The sequence below is a fragment of the Dermacentor andersoni genome, chromosome 1 (genome assembly GCF_023375885.2).
Source record: "Dermacentor andersoni chromosome 1, qqDerAnde1_hic_scaffold, whole genome shotgun sequence".
NCBI classification, from domain to species: Eukaryota; Metazoa; Arthropoda; class Arachnida; order Ixodida; family Ixodidae; genus Dermacentor; species Dermacentor andersoni.
The window spans coordinates 384586472-384605053 of record NC_092814.1 but is presented as its reverse complement, the minus strand read 5'-3'; the positions used below and the strand labels follow the sequence as shown (position 1 = coordinate 384605053).

The following is an 18582-nucleotide window of genomic DNA, read 5'->3' as shown; positions in this document are numbered from 1 at the left end:
CGCAGGCACCAGCGATTATTCTGGAGCCTTCGATGACTGATGTATAAGAGCCGACGTGCTTGACCCGCTGATCAGATTTTTGACGATCGCCGACTGTGTTCGCAGCTGTCGGCGTTCTTTGAGTTTACCCTGTTTTTGATGGCACAAGTTCGCCCAATAAAACTCTAGTTTCGTTGTTCCTACTTTTGCTGCTTTCTTCACCGTCACTACTACGTCACAATATTAAGATTTTTCTCTGATTTTGTGTTCCGTAAAATTTTGTGGTTGACTGTACATTGCTTCTATATTTATGCTCTGTAGACTAAAGATGATGATTGCGCTACCTTACGAAGGCAAATCGGGAGCTTATGTTTGCCGTAAGTGACATAATGTACGCGTGACGCCTACGTCACGCCCCGAAGAAGATGGCGGGCCCAGTCGGTGGCGAGCGCGGTCCCAGTTGTGATCATCATCGATCGTGGTTGGAAGGACACGAAAATTCAAATCGTCTGGCAACTGGTACTGTCACGTGCTCCACTGTTGACGCTTACAGGAGCCCAGATAGCACACTGATAAAGGAAGGTGGACGCTTTAAAACGCTAGCTGGCCAATCAAGTCTTGACGTGACGTCACTGATTCCTTTCAGACTGCCAAGCTCGCTTTACCGGGCAGTTTATTCTAGGAAAGCAAACGCGCAGTAGTTAGTCGCGGAAGAACAGCGGTGGATAGAGAAATGGCGGGCAGAGATGCGGCTTCCTCCGGCAGAATATCGGACCCAAGTGGCGCGGGAAGAGGGAGTTCGTTGGCACCGTCCAGTTCGGGGAATGACCGGGACATTACGGCGTCCAGCGCCACAGCCGTCGGTGCCACAGCTTCGTCAGGCACCGCAGCCCATTCTTGCGTCGTCGCACGTTCACTGGTGAGTGAATATGGCCAGTTGTACTTTGTAACGATTTTCTTTCGCAAGTGGTCGAACGCGGCGGCAACGGCAAAATTCATTCCAAAAAACCAAAATAATGGGAAGTAAATGCCTGTGAAAAAGGCTTCTTGTAAAATCACGCCCGTATCCCGCACTTGTGTTTTCGCAACGTTATTATCTCATCTAAAGTAATTTACCGAAGCAGTCGATACACAATTGAGCGCTGTATATCTTCTGTTCCATCGACGCTGGCACAACGGCAAGTTGGCTACTCCTACCGAAGCATGCTCGCGGTGCGCTCAGCATCCCGTTCGGGCCTTCCGAATCGCTATAGCTTTCGCCATCAAGGCTAGCTTCTCTGGATGTGCATTTAAAGTCGCAAGCCTTCACAGTGCTCGTGTCATTCTTCGAGTGCTATATGAGAGCAGTACTCATCTTCCGTGACGACGGAAAAGCAGCGCAAGGCAAGAAACTGCAGTCACAAGTGCATACTGCAAGTTGTGTTCAGAGAGCACACGAGGGAAAACAAGATTAGCAATAAATCATAGCGTTGCACAGCGCAGGCGCGCATTCTAGAGGAAATCAATAACGAACATCAGCACTAATGCGAAAGTAATAGAAACCCTCCGCCCATGCCCTCTCCAAAATCTAGTATTAAGATGTGCAACCTCATTTTCGTAAGTGCATGGAAGGTATGCTCATGCGCCTGGCGCCTTGCCACTGAATACAGGAAGGTTCAGTTATTTACTTTTATCTAGAGAACTCGTTCTTAGGCACAAAAGAACAGACATGCATTCCAACCACACTTACGGCTGCGATGTCGTCAGTATGCGGCTAGTCAGAATAGTCAGTACACGCTTGCAATATTTAACGATATAAGCGTCAACCACGTGGCATGCCGTCACCGTGTAACGGTGAGATCAGCGAGAGTATGCGGTGGTGCACAAGGCACGGCTACGTAAGCTAGTATACGCCCCAGGTAAGCGGGAACTGCTTGGCGAGCTCCAGTTCCTCTCCAGGTGATTCGTACGAAGGCCATGCTTCTGATAAAGAAAAAAAATCAAATCGCCTTTCTTAAAGAAAGATGGTGGAACGCGAAGCTTTCCCCCAATGCCAACTGAATCAAAGTCCAAAGCACACGACCGCGCAACGAACCCGAAAAAATGTTTGGCGGCGCATGTCTGATTTGATTGCTTGTTTAGGATTGTATTTTTTGAACGTTGAAGTTGAAGACGCATCTTAAGTTACATAACCTTCATTTTAGATCATGTAGCCGTTGATTACACCCTTACACTCACTTTCACGGACGACTGTATGCTTGCACAGTATTGCCGTGTGATCGTTGTGTTAGACGATCTGGGGCTCTGCCACCGTAACGTGGCACTGCTGGCTTGCAAACGTGACATCAGTGCAGGCACGGTGTGGTATCGTGGATCTTTTTAATGTCTTCAGTTTCAATGAATAGCGATCTAGCATGAAACTCTCGATCCATTAGCCGTGCTCTTTCGCCACATCGATGTTAGTCACCGCACACGAGGATCGGCGTACTATGTGGCTTTGTCTTCATCGTTTCTGCAAGGGACGTTTCCGCGTCACAACGAGATGCGTGAGGTCTGATGTACACGCTAACGATCACGCGACCAGTAGGCGTCTCGACTGCACAAGCGTCTCCCATATGGCTTCTGCGTACCGTTCCCGTTACACGGGATCGGCCTCACGGGCGCGATCGCGTTCGCGCACGGCAGCCTCTTCTGCCGTAAGCTGCACGCGCGGCCTACCCGTGGTGACGGTCGGGAATGCATTGCACGACGCGCGGAATGTTATGCAGATATATGCAGTTCGTCTGGGTAGCGTGGCGCTCGACCATCTTTAAGAAAGGGCATAGATATTTTTTCTTTTTTTGCAGATCCTAAGACGAGCCGTGCTCACGCGCCCTTGCTGCCTCCGATCGATAGGGAAGCTCAGTTAATCGCGACAAGGGTGGTGTCACGCCTAGCAGACGCAACTTGCGCTTCCAGTGAACTTTGTGCGCATGCTCTACTCTTGCTGAGCTCGTCGCTTCGCGCCGTTATCAGGCGCTGACCGACCGGCCAGTCAACGCTCACGCGGCACTGCGAATGTAAACTGGGGCGTTCTCCGTAGATGCGTAAGTTGGCTTTTCCCTGCAGTGCGTTTTCAGGGTTCACGGAGGAATGAGTGAGACATACAAAGCTTCGCTTTAAAGATTAAGCCTGCTGCTATGGCAACTGCTTTTGGCAGTGGTTTTCGTGATGCGCTGGTTTGCAGTGCACCACGCTGGATGCGCGTGATGCAGTGGTTTTCATCCTGCTTGTCATCTGCAATGCACTCGACGGGTGAGCTATTTCCTCGGCAGACGCAAGTGGAAACGAAGAAGCCTTGCGTTTGCTGCAGCATCTAACAGCACTCATTTTAAGCCTTTCTTCTTGTGATGGGAATTTCTTTTTCTGTGCGTGGTAGTTCATGTATTGGTGAAATGGCAGCAGCGCATCGGTGTTTTCTAAAATTTTACCTTATTGCGTTATAAGTCCGCCAGCATGTCATGGCACGTGGCTATTGCATTTCGGCAAGACAATAGCAAGAGTACAAATGTGCTTTATTTTGCATTTTTATTACAGCCTTCGTACAGCAAAAATGCAATACACAAAAAATATTGCAGACCTGAGTATCTCGTATCTGCAGTGCAAACTATACATCTTGTAGACACATATAAAAAACAGTTTCTTATAATTTAATGTCAAAAGCTTTCGTTTTTTTCATTGCATGTGACAATGCTACCGCAAAAATCACTTGTCATAAGTTATCTGTGATTACTTACGAAAAAAAGATATAATTAAGCGACACCGCTTGAAATCGGAGGACGGCACATTTTGCATACCCAAACACTGACGAGACAGATTCGGAGAGATGGAATTGTCTGTGCTGGGGCTGTGGTCTGGAACAAATTGAGGTAATAAGTTATATGCTTACGCACAACGCAATTGCCGGAACAAATTTCAGCACTGTTTCGCCAAAGCAGCGCTTTCAAGTCATGTACAACTCTAATTATGTTTTGTTGTGGGATTTATGCTAAATATATGGCAAAAGATCGAACAGTCCCAATTTTTATGTGGCGGCTGCACGCGGTCGCGCGGCCATATCTTGGGAGTGACCTGCGTTGGGGTACAGAGTCTCGTAATTTTGTGCGTGCTGACTGTACTTGGCGCTCAGTTTGCGTTGAAGCGATGGAAGGCAGGTGTTGCTGCTGTTGCGCTTGTTCACGCCAGCGTTTTGACAGTGTCCGCGGTCATCCAGTGTGATATGTTCATGTTTACAGTGCGCACTGACACCATGTTTCTTAATTTAGTCAGCAAGTGAATGTTTACAAGTTGATACGGCTGATAAAATTGCTATCCTTCCCCGCTGGGGCGTCTGCGTCAGCAGGCGTTTCGTGCTTTTCGACACCACGTACCCAAGTACATGAGGGTTGGACCCTCCCGTGTGTAGCCGTGCGTGGCTTAGCCGTGTCTGGGGAAAGGGGGATCCTGGGGTTAAGCCGATGCCGTGTATTCGGACCGTTAAGGGCCCCCGGCGGACGCAACCCACCTCTTTGGCCTCTGCTTCACGTAGACGGCACCCCCAGAAGGACCCACCCGGGGGAAATCGGTCATTGCCTTTTCCTGTCTCTCCCTCCCTCCAACCTTCGTCCTTCTCTCACTTTCCATCTTTCCTGTCTTCTGGCTTCCCCTTACGTCCAAATGTTGCAGGCAGCAACGGTTAACCTTGTGTGAATAGCCAACCTAGGTTATTTCATATTTGGTTACGGTGATAACGTACAGCTGGCGTTTGCAGGCCCGGTTTTTGCAGTTCCTGTAGTGTCCCGTGTAGGGCTCTACGGTGGGTGGCTGGCGTTACTGCCGAAAACTACATTCTTCTATGGCTAGTTCCTTACCCCCACTCCCGTATTGCACTCAGAAAAGAGGGCGCACCGAAGATGTATTCCAGTTCTTTGGACATCAAAGACCGAACTTCCCACGATTCCACGTCATGCACTCCGTAAAATCAGATAAACAGCTATGAACAATCCCCCCCCCATTTCTAGATTCCAAGTCTCTAACTGAGGCTCTTGGACCAGGCTACAAGGCGTCAAGGATAGCAATTAGTGATCTCTTCTTGGAGCTCCATGATCAGAAACAGTGCGAAAAGTTGTCCAGACTAGTGTCATTCGGGGATGTTCAAGGGACGGTAACCCCGCACCTCACTATGAACAGCACCTGCTGCGCTGTCTCGGACGATAATTTGCTCGAGCTCACGAGGCTGAACTCGTGGAGGGCTTCAGTGAGCAGAATGTTATCAATGTCAAAAGAATTAAGATGAGGCGCGACGGCATAGAAATCCAGACTAATCACCTGATACTCCCCTTCGGCTCAAGTATCCTGCCCGAATCCATCGACGCCGGGTACATCAACTTCGCGTTAGGCTATGCGTGCCAAATCCCCTCCGATGTTTTAAATGTCAGTGTTTCGGCCACATTTCAGTTGCCGAGGTAGCCAAACTTGTGGGAAATGCAGTGCCCATGAACACACCTCTCGGTCTTGCGAGAACTCTCTCCACTGTAAAGTGTGATGGAAAGCTCGCCGCGTACTCGTGGTCATGACCATCCTGGGAAAAATAAATAGAATTTTGACTATAAAAGTAGAAAAAATGTTTCATACGAAGAAGCACGCAGGCGGGTATCCTAGCTGCCAAGGAACCGCTTTGCCGAAGTGGCGCGTCAGGGGGCACCGCCACAACGGCTTCCAGCGGCTGTCCGGCCCACATGCAGTGAGCCGGCAATGAAGCCATCTGACCCACACGGCTGCAGCTAGCGCTGCTCCGCCACCCCAGAAGGGGCCGTCGACCTCCGGGTGGGTGGCCTGAAAGGCCTCTTCCAACATGTCGAGGCCTTTACATCAAACGCAGTAGTGGCAAGAGCGCGTGTCCAGCGCTTCGCAAGAGGGGATGGACACAACGACCAGCCAGACGGCGCCGCCAGAGCCTAAGGAGCGGCGACACTCGCGATCGCTCCAAAAAAGACTAAACTCTCGTCACGGCGCCTGGAAAGGGCTCGTGAGCTAATGTGCGTCTTTTAAACACACAGCGCAAAACACATGTACTACTATGGTACACAAATACTACAATGGAATTTTGGAGGACTTCTTCGTAACCTTGGCGATATTAGAGAACTCCTGCACTAACATAATCGAAAGTTTCTGTGTGTTCAGGAGACACATCTTAAGCCTACAAACACTTTCTTCGCGACTACACCATCTTCCGAATGGACCACAATGAGGCTAACGTGTCCGGCGGGGTAGCAATAGTTTCCGATAAGTCTGTAGCTTGTCAACACGTCGCCCTTCAGACGCCCCTTGAGGCGGTGTCAGTTCGGGCAATCCTTTTTAATAAAGTGGTCACTTAGAGTTCTGTATACATACTCCCTAACTATCATCTCAGAAAAAGCGATTTCTATAACCTTATTGATCAGCTTCCGGACCCCTACATACTCGTGCATGATTTTAATACCCACAACACGACATGGGGAGACTGGCGACACGGCGCGAGAGGGGATTTATTGAAAATTTTCTTCTGACCTCTTCTGCGTGCCTGTTCAATAACATGGAGCCGACCTATTACAGCGTCTAACACAAGTTATTTGTCGATAGATCTAGCAATTGACTCTTCTCTACTGCCTCACCTCGAATTGAACGGCATCAATAAACTTCATGGAAGTGACCACTTTGCTGCAACTTTAAATTTGACTACTCTGCATGAAAAGCCTCCCCATATTCCTAGATAGAAATTAGCATCGGCGCACTGGGCGCATTTTAAAGAATCAACTTATCTACCACGAGATTTTATAAACGATTTCGATATAGATCATGCTGTTGTGCGTGTTATCGCTTTTATTATTGATGCAGCCGAAAAGCTTATCACGCAAACGAATGGGGGTTCACTCACAAGACGTGTTCTCTGGTGGAACGAAGACGGCAGAGAAGCGCGAAAGAGGTAGCAAAAGGCATGGGGTCTATTGCGCAGATCGCCGAATATAGAAAATCTAATTACATTTAAAAGATTAAATTAAAGGGAAGGTGGACACGGCATCAGGCAAAGAGAGAAAGCTGGGTCAGGTTCCTCTCAGGTATTAATTCATACACGCAGGAGGCGAAAGTGTAGAATGGCTTAAAGCTAAAAGGGCAAGAAATCCATCCATTGACTCTGGTGAACAACCAAGGGAATACCTTGTAAGACCAGGCGGACTCTCTTGAGCGTTCGTCGAGCTCATTCCCTTATTCTCAATCCTTCCTGAAATACAAACAAATAAAAGAACGTAAGCTAGTCGTACGTAAATGAAGACAGAACGAACCATATAACCAGCCTTTCAGTATTGCCGAGTTGAGAGCTGCCCTTATCGCATGCAAGATTTCAGCACCGGGACCTAACAGAATCATGTATGACATGATAAAAAACTTACACACTGACACACAAGTCACACTATTCGCACTTTTCAACACTATTTGATTGCGGGATACATTCCATTCACATGGAAAGAAGCGATTGTGGTCCCTGTTTTGAAGCAGTGTAAAGCTTCTTGAAAAGAAATGATTTATCGAATACTCATACATTTCCTTAAACTGAACAATATGCTTGATCCCTATCAGTGTGGCTTCAGAGAAGGGTTGTCCACAACTGATCATCTTGTGGGAAATGAAAAAAATATCCGCGATGTCTTTGTACGTAAACAGCTTTTCTTGTCGATATTCCTGAATATGGAGAAGGCGTATGACACTACGTGGCGTTACGTGATCTTGCGAGGCTTGTCGGGAGTGGGCATCCGTGAAAATATGCTAAACGTAACAGAAAGCCATTTGTCGAATCGTACCTTCCGCGAGAAAATAGCCAACATATTGTCGCGACCTTTTATTAAAAAAACTGGTGTGCCCCAGGGAGGCGTGCTTAGCTGCACGCTTTCTCGTGAAGATGAATACGCTTCGGGCTTCATTACCCTCCGCCATTTTGTATTCCGTCTACATGGACGACATTCAAATAGGCTCCAAATCCTGCAACCTCGCAATATGCGAGAGACAGGTACAGCAGGTCTTGAACAAGGTGTCCAAGTGCGCAGACAAAAACGGATTTAAAGTCAACCCCACTAAAATTCTTGTTCTTTTCACAAGAGAGGCCTGGTTTCATATCCTTGTATATAACTATGTGGACAACAAATACCTCTCAACAAAGCTCAAATTTATAGGTATTATACATGACTCCTGGCTTACTTTCATTACACACATTATACAAAAATCTGTTCTTTTCACAAGAGATCTGGTTCCAGATCGTTGTATGGAACTATGTGGACAACAAATACCTCTCAACAAAGCACAAATTTCTAGGTATTATGCATGACTCTTGGCTTACTTTCATTACACACATCATATATCTTAAAGCAGAATGTGTAACAATGAACTTACTGAACATTCTATCCCACACAGCATGAGGTAGTGACAGAAAGTGTGTGATGAATCTTTATAAGAGCCTAATTCGATCTCGATTGGACTATGGTGCCGTCCTGCATAACTCTGCCGCCTCGAGCGCGCTAAACATGCTAGATCCCGTCCACCATCTAGGTATCCGCTTAGCCACTCTCGCTTTCAGAACGAGCCCTATTGAAAGATTATACGACGAATCAAATGAGTGGTCACTGCACCTGCAGAGAACGTACACTAGCCTCGCATATTTTCTCAAAATACACTCTAATCATGAACATGTTTTAATACCATTAACGATGTGACGTGTGCTACACTTTGCCGTAATCGCCCCTCTGTAAGACAGCCTTTATCACTGCGTGTGAGGTAGCTTAGCGATGAAATAGATGTCCCACTCCTCGAACATAGCTCAATTCATCCAACCAAGCTGCTACCTCCGTGGGAGTGGCAGGTGGTATAATGTGACATATCCTTTCTAGAAGTTACAAAGCACGCTCCAGAGCTCGAAATCCAAATGCATTTCCGAGAACTACAGTACAAGCACTCTTGCACAAAATTCTACACAAACGCATCGAAGTCGCATGCTGTGGTGTCCTATGCAGCGGTCGGCCCATCCTCAGAATCCGATGTACTGCATCCGGAAACAAGTGTCTTTACGGCTGAGGCCTATGCACTATTGTCGGCTGTGAAGCAAATATGGAAATCAAAGCTACAAAAAGCTATTATATATACAGATTCCCTAAGCGTCGTGAAGGCTTCGATGTGCCTCTGTAAGCACAAAAATCGCGTACCTAATGAGCTCTATTCCATCTCGTGTAAACCGTACATATCTAACCAGCATGCCATTATATGCTGGGTGCCTGGCCACTGGGGCATCGAGGGTAATGTTCTGGCGGACGAGATGACCATGTGAATCGCATCGCAAGCTGTCGACCCTACCACTGATGTGCCTATCACTGATCTGAGGCCTTTTTTTATTTTTTATTTAGCAATAATGTAATCCTTTTTACAGGCTCATACAGGAGTGGGTCACAATCAATACAACAAAACATTGTTGGTCAAAACAGAAGAAAGCAATGAAATACGCTAATTATTACAATTCAAAGAGATAACATGCAAACAAAACGACAGACCAAAGCAAACAGTACAAGGCAGATAATACAGGGAAGGGGTAAGAGCTACGAACAATTCAGATGTGGTGGGAAACGGCCAAAATACAGCTGCGCAACGCAACGTTGCAGCGAAGAAGTAAATAATCGGAAACAAACCTAATCATAAAAGCGTGCACGTGTTTTGGTTGCGAATTCTTCGATTGAGTCAGCATGTGCAATTGGTTACGGCAAACGGTTCCAGGCTTCAATTGCAGATGGAAAAAATGAATATTTAAATGTGTCGCAACGCGCAGAAAACTCTCTGATGCACTTACGGTGATTTGTTAATTTCGAATGTTGGAAGGGTGGCCTAATGTACTTTGCTGTATACATATTTATGTGCCCGTGATAAAGAAGGAAAAGGAACTTCATGGCAGCGAAAGAAACTACGAAGCCACTGGCAATTAATGTGGGACGCAGAAACAAATAATAAACTGCGCGTGATAAAGCGGCAGTTAGGTTTTGGCTCTTCGCAACCAAATCACGGCGAACAGATGCCCTATTCTATCCTCTCAGAATACGATACACATTTGGCACCAATAATTTTCTTCTTACTGGAAATGAAGCCCCAACCTGTGGTACATGTGGTGAGGTTGGTCGTCCTCCACGTTCTCCTGGAGTGTCGGGAAATGGAACCTGAGTGAAAAACATTTTCCTCTTGCGTACCGCTATTGTGTCCCTCTTCAAGCGTCTATTTCTTGGTAAAGAACTCCTTTTTAACACCTAAACAGTTCTCGGTTTCTTGAATGATGTTGTCCTGCATATTATACGCCCAATAAGTTAGTAGCGCATCCTCTTTCCAGGGGATGCCGCTGTGATAGTTGTTTTGTATAGCGCATGCATCCAAGCCCTTGTGTTTCAAGCACTCTGATGAAGCAGTAGTGCTTTAGCCAATTTTAGCATTTGACATATTTTGTGCATCGTATCATTTATTCGCAATGCATTTTAATGCTCATACTGCACATCATTAGTCATTGTCCTAATCATATTACACGTAGATTTTACGCAGTTTACAGCACTATTTTAGGCCCCTTTACAGCCACCGCACATCAACTTCATACAACTCATCGCTCCAGTACGAACTCATTAACACTGGCATAGCATTCTTTGGCCATACCTTGCTGTCACTTGCTGGCCGGCTACCGACCCTGAGCTTGGTCGCGAAACGCCGATGCCACGTTTTCTTGGATCACTGCCGCTCCCGCTAATTCCGGATGCCACCGACCCATTTATCTGGCAACGGGGTTCACCGACGATGATGGACGTCACATCCAGCCAGGAATATAAAAGCGATCGAGCAGCCGATGGATTTGGGCATGTCACTACATCAGGCATGCATCAAGTAACAGTTCTGATTGTGCATGTTAGTTACCTCGATGGTGCTACATGTCCTAAAAGTGACGATTACTGTCTATTCGCGGTGTCGTGCCCAACTAAGTTCCGCGCCAAGATGAATTGCTTTCTTTTGCGAGTGTCGCGTTGTTGTTCCTCTGCCTTGTCATTGTTGCTCTTATTTGCCGGTGATAGTGTCAAACCCTAGTCCTTCCCTGAGCAAACAACTCAAGAGCAATTGCTTTCTTCTTTGTTGGAAACCATGCGTAGGCTTGTGTCAGGCCAGGCAGCAATACTGCATGAACTGAAGGGCGTCAAGGAAAAACAAGATGCGACAGATGACTATTAAGCAGCTATCCGATAACTGTGGCCTTGCCCCTGCGCTGCGGGAAATCACTGTTAAGCTAGAAATTAAAGTTAAATCTGACGACGCCGAGAACACGCAGAGTCGGTCAAACCTGCTGTTCTTTGATCTTCAGGATGACGCGAAAGAGAACTGGGATGGCTCGGAGCAGAAAATAATTGCATTTTGCTCTAACCGTCTTGGAATCGCGGTAACCGAATCCCAGTTTGAACGTGTACATCGGTTGGGGAAGTTCGCTGTTGAAAAGCAAAGGCCCATCATTGCAAAACTAACGTTTTTTTAAATACAAACAGCGAATTCTGGCATCCGCGCGCAAGTTGAGACTCGAATGATTGTATTCGCGAAGATTTTTCTTTGCCGACCAGGTTAGCTAGGCGGAAACTACTAGAATTTGCCAGAAACCAGAATAAAAAGAGAAAACTGGTCGCTGATAAACTGCGCATTGACAACAAAACATACGTCTTTGATAGCACGACTAACTCAGTTGTGCTATCAGCAAGATAGCTAGACAAGAGCAAATGCACTCAGGAGCTGAGTAGGCCATCTATCACTAGTCCACAGCTATCATTATTCTTTACTAACAACTGAAGCCTGATTTCTAAACGTTGTGAAGTGTGTTGTTTTTTGGATTATGCTAACGGTGACGGTGTGGCACTGACAGAAACCTGACTTTATAAAGATGTAATGGACAATGAAATATTCCCTAACAAAAGTAGCTATAACATATACAGGCTTGATCGTTCCGTTAAGAGAGGTGGCGGTGTCCTTATCGCCATCAAGAAAGCGCTTCCATCATACCAAGTACATAGTCATTCATTAGAAATAGTGTGGGGCGCCTGTGCAACGGCATCGGTCAAGGTATTGGTTGGCGTCTGCTACCGACCGCTAGATTCCGAACTCTCCTTCATTACTAAACTTCATGCCAGTATTACTTCTGCCATCCAAACATGCCCAGCTGAATTCATTTACCTGGTTGGTGACTTTACCTTCCCGCACAATGACTGGCAGAATTTGTCATCCTCGTGCCGTAGCTCAGCGGAGCTTGTCAGCCTTACTTTAGACTTCAATTTTTTCAAGTGACAAACCAACCAACTCGCGGCTCTAACGCTTCAGATGTCTTTTGCTGTGCACCTGAAACGATTGGCGAAGTTCTGTACTTCCATGGTTTTAGTGATCACAAGCTTATACACTTAAAGCTTAATATCCCATTAGCATTTGAAGGTACTACAACCAGGCAAATTTGTGATTATAATAAGCCGATAATAAAGAAATGAATAATAGGCTAAATGACTTTATCATTCAAACGTGTTCTTGCCCTCATTTTCGGATAGGCCTGTTGATCACAACTGGGGGCTTTTTAAGAACATAATTAATCTAGCGTACAAATATGTTCCCTTGATTTCTATCTCAAATGACAAATCTAAACCATGGTTCACAAAAGGTCTCCGTCGTCATCGAAATCAAAAGAAACGTCTCTACAGAAAAGGCCAAGCTTGTGTTTACACCATCGGCTTGGGAAAAATAGTGTACGCTTAGTCTTATTGTTCTGCTGTTCACGTTTCTCAGGATAAATATTTTCCTCACGACCTCCCCTTTTTTAAAATCCAACCCAGAAAAGTTTTGGCGTGTGATATCTCCCGACAGAGCTAGTAATCACATTTCACTGAGCAGTGATGACCATCTACGACTTTCAGATAGTGCATTTAACAGGTACTTTGCATCAGTATTCACAAGGGAAGATCATTCCAACATACCCGTTCTACCTGATCATGCTTGGCAATGTATGGCCCCTATTAATGTCACCGTTGAAGGTATTGCTCAACTCATTGATAACCTAAAGACTTCTACAAGTGCAGGTGTTGACAACATTAACTCTAAAATATTAAAAACACTGCATCGATTTCCAGTCAAATTCTTTGCCTCCTTTTCCAACAATCACTATCATCTGGCTTGCTCCCTACTGACGGGAAAATTGCCAAGAACATCCCTGTGTTTAAAATCGGAAACAGAAATTCACCCGAAAACTACCGTGCAATTTCACTGACATGCATTTGCTGTAAATTACTCGAACACATTATCGCTTCTCACGTTTAGTCACCTCGAACATAATTCCTTCCTCTTTCCTGAACAGCACGGCGTCCGAAAAGGATTTTCTTGTGATGCTCAACAGCTAAAATTCATGACTGATTTGTATTAACAAGGGTGCTAACCTACAAACTGACTGCATCTTTTTAGACTTTGTTAAAGCTTTTGACCGCGTTGCACATTCCTGTTTGTTCTCGAAATTATCTGCTATTTACCTAGATTCTTTTACACTGTCATGGATTCGTAACTTCCTTTCTTTCCACCAACAGTTTACGACAGTTAGCAATTTTACTTCATCACCCTGTGGCGTAACTTCAGTTGTACCTCAAGGCAGCGTTCTTGGCCCTTCATTGTTTCACTTTCACTTTATTTCCTTGAAGACTCCTCTTCGGGGTATTACATAAGGGGTGGGTTACAAAGAATATGAGAAACAAAGAATATCAAAATGTTACAAGGCCTAATGCGAGGCACTTTCTTTTATGAAGGCAGATGAGCTGGGTATAGAAACGATGTGCGGAAGGCCATTCCAGTCTTTGGCTGTTCGAGGGAAAAAAGAAGGTGCGAAAGTGATAGTGCGCGTGTGTGGACGAGCTACGTTTAAGCAATGTGCTATGCGATGGGATATGCGTGATGGTGGAAAGATATATGGTGCACGATTGAGTGTGCTGTGGTAGAATTTGTGAAATAAGCTGGCAGTTAAACGGCGGTGGGAAAGGGTTTGTATGCAAGATTCCGCTTTTAATGAAGTTGCGCTGACATAGCATGAAAAAGCGGAGTGCATGAGCCGTATGGCCCGATTCTGGAATGCCTCAAGGGCGGTAATGAGGAAAGTCTGGCGAGGGCTCCAAATGGCTGATGCGTATTCTAGTTTGGGTCATATTAGTGTCTTATAAGATAATAGTTTCACATGCTGAGGTGCGTTTTTCAAGTGACGTCGCAGGAAACCAAGTGATCTGTTAGCTGAAGAGATAACGTTAGTCACATGCACACACCAGTCCAGATCATTTGAGACGGAAACACCCAGGTACTTATAATTGTTTACACACTGAATTTGTTCGTTAGCGATTTCATATTGAAATACCAAGGGGTTAGAACGGCGGGAGAACGACATTGATTTACATTTAGTAGGGCTTAGGACCATTAACCAACGTTGACACCAATTTTGAATATTGTTTAAGTCTTCCTGAAGGGCGATTTCGTCATTATCGTTCGTAACTGAACGGTAAACGAGTCATTAGCGTACATGCAGCTTTCGCACGACACGTGTAATGGTAGATCATCAATGTATATTAAAAATAGTAAGGCCCCGCAGGGGCGTCTGCGTCAGCAGGCGTTTGGTGTGTTGCGACACCACGTACCCGAGCACACGAGGGTTGGACCCTCCCGCGTGTAGCCGTGCGCGGCTTAGCCGTGTCCGGGGAAAAGGGGATCCTGGGGGTTGAGCCAATGCCGGGTGTTTGGACCTTTACGGCCCCTCGGCGGCGGCAACACACCCCTTTGGCCTCGGCTTCACGTAGACGGCACCTCCAGACTGACCCACCTGGAGGAAATCGGCAGTCGCCTTTTGCTGTCCTCCTCTCCAATCTTCGTCTTTCTCTCCCACTTTCTCATCTTTCCTGTCTTCTCTTCACTTCTTATTATTTCCGTATTTCCTGGCGGCCAGGGTTAACCGTGTGTGATATATTCAACCTTGGGTATATACATTAGGTTATAGTGGCGCTGTATAGCTGGCGTCTGCAGGTTTCTTGGAGCCTGTAGCGTCCCCTTGTTGGGCTCCGTGGTGGGTGGCTACCACCGCCACCGAATTTTGAATCCATCCAATGGCAGAAGCGTTCCCGCGACTTTCAGATCGGCCTCTGAAAAGAGGTCGCACCGAAGCAGCTTTTCAGTTCTTTTTAAAACCAAGCCAAGACACATTTCCGAAATACCACGTTCTTTATAGTGAAGGCAACACCACCGTTAGAAAACTGTCACCATTCATAGTATCGAAATGCCTAGCAAATACAATTGGAGCTGGTTACAAAGCCACGAAGATGGCTAGCGGAGACCTCCTCCTTGAACTGACCAAAAAAGACCAACTTGAAAAACTTGCCGAACTCACCACTATCGGTGACATCAAAGTGACAATCTCTCCACACCGCTCACTCAACACTAGCAGGGGAGTTATATCTGAAGAAGACTTCTTGAACCTCAGCGACGAAGAGCTCCTCGAAGGATTTTAGGAGCAAAACGTAATTAAGGTTCAGAGAATCACACTACGACGAAATGACCAACAGATCCCGACGAAACATGTGATTTTGAGATTTGGTAGTAGCACTGTCCCTAGTTCACTCGACGCAGGATATCTGAAAATCAACGTCAGGCCGTACATACCCAACCCAAGGCGCTGCTTCAAGTGCCAGAGGTTCGGCCATGCATCTCAATCATGCAGAGGAAAGGAAACATGCGCAAAGTGTAGTGCCAACGACCATCCATCTGACAACTGCAATGCTCCCGCACAATGTGTCAATTGCAAGGGCGATCATCCCGCTTACTCGCGAAGTTGCCCTTGCTGGAAACGAGAAAAAGAAATAATTGCAATCACAGTAAAGGAAAAGATATCATTCTACGAAGCGAGGAAAAGGCTAGGGCACTTACCTCAAACAAGCTATGCCAGTGTGACGCGGCAGGGGGCAGCGCCACACCGGTCTCAGGAATCTACAGGGTCCACGTCCGGTACTCCTGTAGAAACCCCAACCGCCCCCTTGGTGGCTGTAGCCAGTGCTGCTCCACCAGCAACGAATACGGGCCCGCAGACAACAGTGCCGCAGGGCCCGAAGTTGAAGCGTACCCCACGGCCCGAGACGCGCGTCTCGGCGCCTGGCTCTCGATCGTCCAGTGCCTCGGAAAAGGCGATGGAGGTCGATCCAAAAACCCCGGCGTCATTGACGCCAAAAGACCCGCGCTCCTTGGAGCGCACACAGAAGGAGAAACATTATAACTTCTGGGAGAAAGGGAAAGGTAACCTGAACGGTTACCGCCCTTCATAGGAGTAATCAGCTTTTAAATACATGTCACCTACAATTTGTAAGCTCACACACATCAGTTTTTTTTTTCCCAATTCCAATAAGACGGCTTTTATCATTCATTGGAATTGCAGAGGCATAATCCACAATCTAGGTGACATCAAAGATATTATAAGTAAGTTATCACCAGTGGCATTCTGCCTCCAAGAAACAAACCTGGGACCCAAACAAACACATTTTCTTAAAGGTTTTACTGTCATAAGAAATGACCGCGAGCACTCCAGCCGTCTATCAGGAGGTGTCGCTATTATCGTCCAAGGCGGCATCCCCACACGGAACGTTTCATTGAATACTCCGTACGAGGCAGTAGCTGTCACCGCTTTGTCATTTAAGACTGTAACCATTTGTTCATTATACATTCCTCCCCATAGCCATTTCACAACTCGAGATTTGAAAGATTTAATTGACCAGCTGCCGGAGCCTTTTGTTTTAGTCGGTGATTTTAATGCTCACTGCACTCTTTGGGGTAGCGATAAGAATGACCAAAGAGGACAACTTATCGAAGATATTATTTTGACTAATAACATCTGTCTTTTAAATTCAGGTGCACCAACTCATTTTTCACCGAGTTCACGTACTTTTAGCTGCATCGATTTAGCATTTTGTTCTCCCGACATTTTTACCGATTTTAAATGGGATGTACTGAAGACATCATATGGCAGTGATCATCTACCTGCTATAATCAACCTCACATCAACGCTACCCATTATATCTCACAAACCGCGCCGCTGGAAACTACAAATGGCAGACTGGTCTGTTTTCACAGAAAGTGCCAGGCTGGAGGAGCTTACTTTAACAGATTTAAGCATTGACGAAATTAATGAAAAAATTACTAACTATTATTTCTGCAGCCGAAAAGGCCATTCCGCAATCTTCCGGCGTTGTTCGCAAAAGGCTTAATCCGTGGTGGACACATGAATGCACCGTTGCAAAAAAACAGCAAAATAAGGCCTGGGGAATCTTACGCAGGTACCCAACACATAACAACCTTCTAAGTTTTAAACAAGCCAAAGCGAAAGCTAGATATATCCGGAGACAGGCAGAAAAATCTTCCTGGCAAAAATATGTATCGACAATTAATAGCACCGTCACATCCAAAAGGATGTGGGAACAGGTCAGGAAGTTTAAGGGGGACTACTCATCATACACGATACCGATACTTACACCTTCAGGCACTCAAACAACACTACTAGAACAAGCGAATATACTTGGGGAACATTTTATAATATATCTAGCTCGGCTAATTATTCAAACACGTTTTCAAAATGCAAACTGTCAGCAGAAAAGGAGAAGCTACCGACTGCTTGTATGTCAAGGGATGAATACAACGCTCCATTTACGGTACAAGAACTTAACAGGGTCCTCTGTGCTGGCAAAACAACTGCGGTAGGTCCCGACAGGATTCACTATTCCATGCTTGCACACCTGTCCCAAGCATCCGTAGAGGCTCTCCTTGAATTTTTTAACAAAGTATTTGAATCTGGAAGCATGCCAAAGAGTTGGAAAAACGCAATAGTTATGCCTTTTTTAAAAACAGGTAAATCCCCCACATCCCCAAGCAGCTTTCGACCCATTGCCCTGACAAGCTGTTTGGCGAAATAATACGAAAGTCTCATAAATGTAAGATTAACTTTCACGCTTGATACACGGAACTCCATTGATTTTCACCAGTGCGGCTATAAGAAAGGGTGTTCAACGACAGACCACCTCGTCCGACTTGAACACGAAATACGTGAAGCATTTTTACACAAACAGCACTGCCTGGCAGTGTTTTTCGACCTAGAAAAAGCGTACGACACCACGTGGAGATTTGGAATCTTACGTGACCTCGCCTCATTAGGAATCCGTGGCAAAATGCTAAACTGTCTGGCTGATTTTATGTCCAATAGAACATTCCAAATCCGTCTAGGCACTGTGCTCTCGCGCACATTTATCCAAGAAAACGGCGTGCCACAAGGTTGCGTACTTAGCACAACACTCTTTATAGTAAAAATGAACTCTGTCAACAACGTCATTCCCACCTCTGTTATGCACTCCATATACGTCGATGATCTGCAAATAGCGTGCCGCGCCTCAAACTTACGAGCATGTGAAAGGCAGCTCCAGATAACAATAAATAAACTAATGGAGTGGGCTGAGAAAAATGGCTTCCGCTTCTCTACTCAGAAAA

At 46.0% G+C, this 18582-nt stretch overlaps 1 protein-coding gene across 1 annotated transcript in view; it reads left to right on the top strand.

Moving 5' to 3' along the window:
* The first annotated feature begins 559 nt into the window (after window positions 1-559).
* The window catches only part of LOC126518614 (uncharacterized), a 56670-nt gene continuing 38647 nt past the window's right edge, over window positions 560-18582 (top strand). Inside the window, exon 1 of the mRNA XM_050168387.3 lies at window positions 560-898. Within this exon, the coding sequence (XP_050024344.1) occupies window positions 713-898 (186 nt within the window). The 5' untranslated portion in view covers window positions 560-712. The remainder of the gene's footprint in view (window positions 899-18582) is intronic.